Source organism: Amphibalanus amphitrite, unplaced genomic scaffold (genome assembly GCF_019059575.1).
Source record: "Amphibalanus amphitrite isolate SeventyFive unplaced genomic scaffold, NRLGWU_Aamphi_draft 001150F_arrow, whole genome shotgun sequence".
Taxonomy (NCBI): Eukaryota; Metazoa; Arthropoda; class Thecostraca; order Balanomorpha; family Balanidae; genus Amphibalanus; species Amphibalanus amphitrite.
The window spans coordinates 68,959-79,159 of record NW_024882644.1 but is presented as its reverse complement, the minus strand read 5'-3'; the positions used below and the strand labels follow the sequence as shown (position 1 = coordinate 79,159).

Below are 10,201 nucleotides of genomic sequence, written 5' to 3'. Positions count from 1 at the left end.
ACTTCGTAAATGTTCATATGGTTGCTAAATTCGAATTCAGCTCCAAACACTGGCCTAGAAACATGTAAAACTCGAAAAAGTGAACCGAGGTCATCAAAGGTCAATGACCTGACCTGACCTTCAGGTGACCTTGACACCCACCCTAATGCATGGGGGCAACATCATATCACATGTTTGAACGCTTGAAACCACGAAAAGACTGCAAACGCGCGGCTAATGCGAGCCGACATACGCCGAATCGCGATTCCAGCCAAACATGGTCTCGAAAAGTAGGTCACAGGTCAAAGGTCATTTGGGTCAGGGTCATGAAATTTTCAGGGTAGGTGTGAAATTGATGAACGCGAGGGTACTGAAAGTTTCGTCGCCATCGGCCGCTTTTTACGCGAGTTATTCGCGAAAAACCATGGGGGGTCCGTTCGACCCCCCTATACGGGCGAGGGTTAAGTTAAGACACATACGGCTGACGGAGACACAGACAACTTATAATTTATTCAGGTCACCACCTATAATTCCATACCTACGTGAACCTTTTCACAGAGTCAGTTATTTGCCATAAAAGAATAAGCGTACGAGAGGCTATCTTTTCACAGGCTTTGCTACCCTCATGGAAATACAAGCACACAGCTAATATCTCAACGATATTCGGCAAAAACCATGACCCAAATGCGCAGTATCCCGTTCCCGCTCCGCGCGTCAGCCATTGAACAGTATGATGTCCATTCGATAGACGGCGTCCAGCCGGGCCAGCTGGGCCTCGGTCAGCTGGTCCAGGTAGTGGCCGGTGTCGTAGCGGCGCGGGCTGGCGTTCCGCGAGGTGACCGGGTGGCGTGCCTCCGTCTCCAGGCCCAGCCGGCGCAGCACGTACGGCAGCTCCTCCTCCAGCGTCTCCAGCTGCACGATGTACTGGTAGTCGCGCTCGCACACGCGGCTCAGACGCTCCTGTGGGAATCACCCACTCAGTGAGATTTGAACGTTTAGATACTTTTACCATTTATATACCTAGCCTCCAATTCAAAAGCATATTTCAGATTCATATTCGATGGAAAGTGATAAAAACGGGTGCACAGAATCTAACGAAATTTACACCAACCATCCCGCATGACACGGTCTTCATAAAATATCTTAGCTCGGCAAGCCCTGGAGGCTGACGGACGAGGGTATGTATTTAGGGAATAAGTTGAGTAGTAAGAGACAAATGCATGTATTGTATATAGGTATTCGAAAGCAGTTTGAAAAAGAAGGCTCTTGACATTCGGAGCAGAGCGAGAAATGAAACGACTCGAGAGAAAGACGAACGATTTATTTCAATACCGAATTCAAAAGCAGCCGAAAATATCACAAAGAAACTTGAACCGACAGGCTTTAACCCTCGCCCGTATTGGTGTTTTTCCAGCTGCGAACGTATAAGGGGGGGGGGGGTCCGTTGGACCCCCCCCTTGCCGTTTCGCCCCTGATCTGATCGAGCTAGAGCTTCGCGGAAAAAACGAGCGTGTTGCCCGTGACGAGAGGAAGCCGATGATAACTAATTTTAAGGTCCTAGGTCATTGGTTGACCTTGCAGGTCAGGTCAATGACCCAAAAGTCGGGAAAATCGGGACCTGTTAGAACGTGGCCTGTTAGAAGTGTGGCTGCTAAGGGTTTTTCGGGGCGCTGATCACGAATATCATGTTAGTTTTGATCACAGATGATGTTTTTATGCATTTAGTCCAGGTCGGGTCAGGTCAGGTCAGGTCAACCAGTAGGGGTCCTGCCGGGTATTCCTAGTAGGTGTCAATCGCCTCTGACAGCTTCGTAACATGTTACGAATGCACCAAACCTACTTCGTAAATGTTCATATGGTTGCTAAATTCGAATTCAGCTCCAAAAACTGGCCTAGAAACATGTAAAACTCGAAAATGTGAACCGAGGACACCAAAGGTCAATGACCTGACCTGACCTTCAGGTGACCTTGACACCAACCCTAATGCATGGGGGCAACATCATATCACATGTTTGAACGCTTGAAACCACGAAAAGACTGCAAACGCGCGGCTAATGCGAGCCGACATACGCCGAATCGCGATTCCGGCCAAACATGGTCTCGAAAAGTAGGTAACAGGTCAAAGGTCATTGGGGTCAGGGTCATGAAATTTTCAGGGTAGGTGTAAAATTGATTAACGCGAGGGTACTGAAAGTTTCGTCGCGATCGGCAGCTTTTTACGCGAGTTATACGCGAAAAACCATGGGGGGGGTCCGTTCGACCCCCCCCCCCTATACGGGCGAGGGTTAAAGGTAGTGTGCCAGCTTTCTTGGACCGTATGGAGTTAATGGCCCAGATAAGGAGAACCGGATTTTTAGAACTTACCCATACCTTCAAAACTCATGGAAACGTCTTAAATTCTTCAAATTTTGAGTACCCCAGTGCGAAATTCGCCCCGACGGGTTGTCGGTCGTACCCCAACCACATTTCACACTACTATGAACAATAAATGCACACACTGAAATCGCTATTACCGATATGCTCATCCAATCAAGTTTCGATAAACCCGTTCATCATCATCTCCTGCGGTTTCGAACACGCCTGTTAGGTGGTGCGGCAGACCGCGCCCAAAGCCAGGGCCCCGGTAACGTGAGGTAGCCGAGTCGGGGCAGCGTGCGCTGACCCAAGCCGGGGCCGCGCGTCCTCCCGGTGTCATGTGATAGCCCGGGGCTGCCCGCGGGGATGCGATAGACCGCGCCCAAAGCTGCGGCCCCGGCTTGGGTCAGCGCACGCTGCCCCGACTCGGCTACCTCACGTTACCGGGGCCCTGGCTTTGGGCGCGGCTTCTGCTCATACTTTGTGGTGCGGTGGTGGTGCGTCGGGCCGCGCGCTCTGACTTCGGCCAAGAAAAATGCGTCAGCTGATCACTGTCATTTCTGCCACTTGCGTGTGGTGAAATGGGGTCATAACTTAAGAGACGGCTTTTTCATATCAATTATTTTACATAAAATCATATTTCAAACCATAAATAATGTTCGACAGCCAAATAAAAGAAACATTACCAATACAGGCTTACAGTTTAAGGCTCGACATTGTGTTGTCTACGATTAGACAGCTGATAACTCATTCCCGTACGTCGTAACTCTATAATGACCTTTGCTTATTGTCACAAGTGCGCCGCATTCGCGATTGTTGCCGACGCCTGTTTGCAGGTGAGCCCACTACAGTTGTTATACATATCGAAAAACCGATAAACTTTTAGGCGAAAAAAGCACTATTCCAGGCCCATTTTTGATTTTTTTTGCGATATTAGGTAAAAACAGACGCTTCTTATCCTAGGAAAAATAAAATGGGAAATCTGTCAAAGGTGGCACACTACCTTTAAAGTAGCGCTGACCTCTGGGAGGAAAATAGGTGAGCTAGCTCAGAAGAAGGTGATTAGAAATAGGGAGCTAAGTGTAGTTTATCAGGTACAGTCGTGTACAGGTTGATGGTCCCCTACTCTTTATCCACCGGGTTCCTATGGCTCAGCATTGGCAGCAGCCGCCTGGTACCGGTAGGCTGTGCCGCATGACCCGAGAGTGAAGCGGCACAGCCTACCCACACTGTATGACACCAGCTCGGGTCGCCTGGTAGAGCGATTTGACCGGACGCTGCGTTACACCGGCTGGGGGGAGGGGGGGGGTAAAGGTCAGGCCTGTCTATTTGGCTCGGCTCGGTGGTTGAGGCGGGCTGGAGTGTGGTGTGGGGCGGGGGTGATGTGGGGAGGGAGTGAGCGGACCTGGGGCTGTGTGTGTGTGGTCACTTGTCGCATAGAACCAATCGTAATCCACCCTCCAAAAATTCGCTTTAGAGATATTCACAAAACCCAGGGGGTTCAAACACCCATCTCCCAAGTGGGGTGCCGAAGGACAGGTAAGGGTCCATACAGTCTCCTCATGAATTGCAGCAAAGAAAGAAAACAGACCTGTCACCAAATAATCTTTCTGAAAAGTGGACTAATCGCATAGCTTCGGACACAGAAATAAACATCCAGCACGCGAAGCGTCTCGAACCGGGCCTCTCACTACCAGTCAGTTTGACAGTCTAGCACTCCTACGCTGAGCTACACCGGATGGTGGCCACGGCCGGGGCAAAGTCTGGCCGGGCGGGCGGCGGGGCCGGGAGGTCGGCAGCAAAGTCAATGAATGTTTTTGTGGTTTCGGGTGCCGGTCGCTCTAGCTTGGTGGAATGATGATGGATCATTGGCAAAACTTTCAACGTGGAGTCCCGGTTCGAGCCTCATCGGGGCTACGGCTTCTTTTCCGAGTTAGGATCTGGTTTGATTTTAGTGGTTGCGAGCCATTTATACGGTTCGATATCTACATGTCGATTGTCGATTGATTGATTGATTTATTCATTCGTTCATTTAATACATGTCGACATTTAGCATACGAATTGACATCCAGGATCAATCCGATCAATCTACCATTTTCATAAGCGTATTGCCTAAATATCATGCATATACAGGGTGATCCAAAAAAATTGGAACCCCTAACTTAAAATGTCTGTAAGTCCGAAAGTTTTCACTTTATTGACAAATTGCAATCATCATTAGAAAGAGCGTTCAATTCTCTATAAAACCAAGTTAATTGAACTTAACTATTACTATAAATATTACCCTAGTTATATGCCTATAAAATTTGTGTCACGAAACTCAGTGAAACGGTTTTCAACATTATCCGCAAATCAGTGATTTGCGGTTTGCTGTTCTGACTATGTCGCATGTCGGAGGTTAATGAATAAAAATAGCTCATTCACGTGCTATTGTAATGAATTTAAATTTCAGCAGGAGCAAAAAAAAATGTCATTCGGTGCTCCGTGCCACACGGCCCACTCAGTGGTCGAGTTTCAGGAACAGGCCTGCCCGGCCTTCATCGAGCCAGATGCCTGGCCACCGAAGAGTCCTGTCCTCAGCCCTTTTAACTTATTCGTGTGGAGCGAACTGGAGCGAATGGTGTACAGAGGTCAAGAGGATCAGCACCATCGAGGAGCTAAAGGAAAGGCTGACGGCCTGCTGGGACCAGTTGTCCCAGAGACTGCTAGCCCGCGCAGTTGAAGCCGTCCGCAAGCGACTGCAGGCCTGCGTGACGGCCAACGGAGCTCGGTTTGAGCACATACTGAGATGAACAGCGGGAGCTAGGATGCGTGTATCTGCTTTATTGTGTGCTTCTGCGTAAACTTTTATGTAATACAATTGAATGTGGATGTGGTATTATTCCTAAAAAAACAACAGATGGAGTGCTAACGGATTTCAGTGCATTGTTAACAATTGGCGATTTCGTTTCACTCAGTTTTCTGACGCTCATTCCGAAACCTTACAGTGTGTCAATACTTTACAGGATACATGCACCAACTTGACATGATTTTATAGAGGATTTAATGCTCTTTCTAATGGTGTTTGCAATTTGTCAATAAAATGAATGCTTTTGGACTTATAGACATTTTAACTTAGGGGTTCCAAATTTTTTGGATCACCCTGTATGTGGCACAAGACCTATGGTTGCCTCGATACCGTGCCAAATCACGTTTTGCACGATGCACAAGTCAATTATATTCGCTGGGTCTTCCGTGCATTGTGCTTAGCAAAAACAGAAATGCAATAGTTAAGCGACGCAAAATGTGCAATGCAGCAAGTGACCACACACACCCGCCCAGCCCCCATGGTCCACCAACACGCCCCACACCACTCGCCAGCCCACGCCAACCACCGAGACGAGCCCCTCCCTCGCGCTGGTCTGACGCGACAGCTGGTCTACAAAGCGCTCCACCCGGCGACCCGAGCCGATGTCAAACGGCGTGGGTAGACTGTGCCGCTTCACTCTCGGGTCATGCGGCACAGCCTACCGGTACCAGGCGGCTGCTGCCAATGCTGAGCCATAGGAACCCAGTGGATAAAGAGTAGGGGACCATCAACCTGTACACGACTGTACCATGCGGAAATGGTAACAAATCTTACATAGGAGAAACTGGCAGGGGAATACAAGTACGAATAAAGGAGCACGAGAGAGACCTCGCGAAACGACGCCGACCACAGCGCTTTTGTTCTTCACGCACATTCCACAAGTCATTTACCGAACTGGGACGGGGCGAAAGTGTTAGCGAAATGCGGGAACAAGGGATGTCGAAAAGCGACCGAAGCGGCATTTATTGCAACGAACGATTCAATCAACACTAGGGTTGGGTTTATTAACCCGCGCCCCAGTGACGGTCTCAGCCAACTTCGCCCTAGTGGGGGGGGGGGGGGCATATATTACCACCCACCTCTAACTCAAAAACTAAGAGGGATAGAAAGACGCGGTAAAAAGCAGTCGATAGCTCTCGATGCGTACGTTTGAAAGTATTTCGGTTATTTTTCATCTTAGAGCAATATTGGGGTCACCAGAGGTCATCAAAGGTCAAAATTTGTGAATTGTCATTATATTTTTCAGAAAACATGCCATTATCTCAGGAACTATGATAGCTAGAAAAACGTTGGGAAAAGCAATCGATAGCTTTTGAACTCTTCTTTTGATCAGGTTATTATAAAAAATGACCTCAGGTCAACGGTTTAGCCTCCAGAGGGCAAAAACTCCAAAATAGCTGTTTTTTTTACGAAAAGTGTTTTTCGACAATAACTTTTGACTTGAAAACGCTAGGACATTTCTATTGCCAGAATCGTGTTCCTCTCTCCGAGACGCGTCGAATGAACTATAATTTGACCTTGAAAGGTCAACTTGAAAATTTGACCTCAGGTCAAGGTCATGATGACCTGACCCGAAAAGGTCATGTTGCATATCATTCGATGCGTCTCAACACGACAAACACAATGAGACCATCCCCAGCGTACTATCTCTTTCCAATCGAGAGTTATTGGCAAAAATCTGTTTGTAGCCTAAAATGACCTCGGATGACCTTTCTAGAGGCTATCAGCAAAAGAGACACCTTGGTCGTTACTGGTGGTCCCTCCAAATCATTGTAATTCTGAAATATTTGGACTGTTCCTATGCGTACGCACGGATCTAGAGGCACTTTCGTTTTTCTCCATTGACTTATAATGGAAAGGTCACGCCACTGACCTGACCTTAGGTCACGCATATAAAAAATCCGAGATATAGAAATTGTAGGCACCCGAAACATCATGCAATCCACCAAGTTTAAAACCTCTCTGACAAACACTGCAGGCTGGACATGATTGCAAACTTTTAGGCTTGGTCAGTTAACTTGACCTGGTGACCTGACCTGACATGACCTGGGGTCAAAAATTTCACACATTGTCCAAATTTGATGTACCAAAAGCTACCCCAAGCGCCGCGGTTTTTTATTCACACGCAAAAAACGCGACGGGTGGTAACATATGCCCCCCGCCCCCCCACCCCCCACTGGGGCGAAGGTTAAGTGGGCAAAATCGGCAGCAGTATTCAGTATAAAAGGCCAAAAATGATAGGAACGACTATATGTACACCCTCATGTCGTAGCGTGTGCAATGATTTTGTTGGGAAAGTGATGAAAATACCAACTTCTTACCGATTTCTTAGCCTCTAATATATTAGTGAGGGTTTATGATACCAACAAAATACCAAACACATTACGATTGAAATACCAAATACCAAGTTGGTATCGATTTGGTATCGGTATACCAAAAAGTTGGTATCCGATTGACATCTCTAATGTATACCGGCTAGCAATTTTTATCGGAGGTCATTATTTATAGCTATGCGCATTCTTACCATGTCCTATATTTCAACGGTGTCTCAAAGGGACCCTCCCACCTTAACATTAGATTTGAGTAGAGATAGCCAAAATGGGGTCGCTGGCTCACAATTACCGGTTTCGGCACTCAAAACATCGAGAAATGCCTTAAATCGGAAATATTGAATTTCAAAATGCAGCATTTTGATTCAGAGGGGCTAATGCATAGGAATACCCCTCTGAATGTGTGACGTCAGCGCAGATATCTAACGATTTTTAAATGTTTGACTAAAACGTTTTGTAGCACGAGGTGGTATATGCTGCTTTGCGCGCAACAAGTGCCGCACTTTCAGCTGCCAAACTATTGCTTCCAAATAAAGTCGCTAGGAACAGCGGAGATCCCAAAAAGTAAACAAAAGTAAAAGTCTAATATCTTGAAAACCGGTGAATATATTTCGGTGAAATTTGGTATATATTCGTTTTCGCTCTTTCTGAACCGAGCGACATCACTTTCATGCCAATTCATAAACTTTTTTGAAGGTGGGAGGGTCCGTTTAATCTGTTGTGCAAGTTTTATTCTTGTGTGTGCTTGTATTGCTTCCATTTCTGAAGGGGTGTTGAAGAAGTCTCTTGAAACGCGTCCACCAGAATGTGTTGTGTCCGTCTCAATATATATGTACAGGGTGTTCGCGAAAATGTCATGATTTTATCTGCTTCCTGGAGGACCCTTGTCAAAGTAAGGTGTATTATTTTTTATTCATTCAATTAAACAAATTTTCAAGTTTTGTTTCATGTGTTTTTAGCGAGTTTGTTCCAACATGTTGCTCTCTACAGACCAGAAAACAAAAATAGTGAAATGGTATTGGGAGACGCAGTCCATTGTGGCCGTCCAGCGAAAGCTCAGCGACGCTATCGCACCTGCTTTAAAACGTCCACTGCGCCTTGCGCAAGGACGATTTTGCGACTGCAAGAAAAGTTCTTTGGAAAGGGCACAGTCAAAAATGAGAACAAGGGACAAAGTGGCAGAAAAAAGTTCAAAAGGGTCCAAGAAATGGTAAAAAAGATCAAGCAGTTGGTCACCAGAGTGCCTTCCAAATCCATCCGGCAGCTCGCGCAAGAAGTTGGGTGCGGCCCCACCCTGGTACATTCTGTCCTTCACACTGACTTGGGACTCAAGCCGTACAAGATCAAGATCCAGCAGGCGCTCTCAGAAGAAGATAAAAAGCAAAGGCTGGCCTTTGCCATGTGGTTGAAGGACAAGGTCAACTCCGATCAACAGTTCACCAGCCGTGTCTGGTTTTCTGACGAGGCCCACTTCTACCTTCATGGAGACCCCAACCGACAAAACAGTCGCCTTTGGGCGGATAATGTACCACCTGAGGCTGTGTCAGAACGTCCACTTCACAGTCCGAAGGTCACCGCTTGGTGCGCGATGAGTGCAAGTGGTGTTGTGGGACCTTTTTTCTTCGAGTCCCCGAATGGATCCACCACCCCACTGTTGATCAACACGGCTACGCAGCAGTGCTGGAGAAGTTTTGGCAACAGCTGTGCGATCACCAAAAGCAACACAAGATCAGGAACGGCACATATTGGTTCCAGCAGGATGGGGCTCCGGCTCACACTTCCAGATTTGCTCTGCAGTGGCTGGTTGACCACTTCGGAGCTCGTATCCTGAGCAGGAAGACCCCCACCCCATGGCTGGTACACTCACCAGATCTCACCCCCATGGACTTCTACCTATGGGGATATCTCAAATCTGAGGTCAGAAAAACGAAGGCCAAGAGTCTGGCCGAGCTCAAGAGAGCGATAACAGAGGCCGCCCGTGCGATCACTACGGACACGTGCGTCCGAGTGATCCGACAAGTGGAAGCTCGGGCCGAGCTTTGCATAAGCCGAAAAAGGGGCCATGTGGAAAACGGGGTGTAGAGTGCGTACGACTCAACGCATGACCATGTGACATGTCTGAAATAAAACTTGAAGGACATAGCTATTTGGAGCTGAAAGATTTTTCATTTTATCTTTCTTGAGTTTTCTATAATAGTGCAACGAAATCATGACATATTTTCGCGAACACCCGTACATTAGGGATAAGTTCAGTTCTAAGGGGTCAGGGCGGACCAGACCTGTACATGGATCCGAATGATGGATCTATGCTCACAGTGGATCTTGAAGCAAACTGCAGGTTAGGAGATTCCACCGGATCCGGCGTGTAAAAATTGATCTTGGATCTATGATCTCCTTGGACCTGACGATAAACTAAGAACACGGATCTATGAGCTGAGTGGATCCCGCCATGTACAGGTCTAGCGAGATTAAGTGGTAGGTTTTGCACTTTTACATATCCGGTTATATCTCAGAAACTAATCCATGTACGATGAAGCCATTTTACACGATCATGGCCGGCTTGTTACCCAACAAGTCGATCGCATCTTCAACACTTAAAAGCTTAAGGCGACTAAGATATAGCCTGAAGTACCTACACTAAATTTTCTAGGTGCAAAACTTACCGCTAAAACCCGCGAGACCTGTACAA

The 10,201-nt window shown here is 47.3% G+C and overlaps 1 protein-coding gene across 1 annotated transcript in view; it reads right to left on the bottom strand.

The window, feature by feature from the left end:
* Positions 1 to 461: 461 nt before the first annotated feature.
* The window catches only part of LOC122370616 (carbohydrate sulfotransferase 9-like), a 76,411-nt gene continuing 66,671 nt past the window's right edge, over positions 462 to 10,201 (bottom strand). The window contains exon 6 of the mRNA XM_043346346.1: positions 462 to 939. Within this exon, the coding sequence (XP_043202281.1) occupies positions 694 to 939 (246 nt within the window). The 3' untranslated portion in view covers positions 462 to 693. The remainder of the gene's footprint in view (positions 940 to 10,201) is intronic.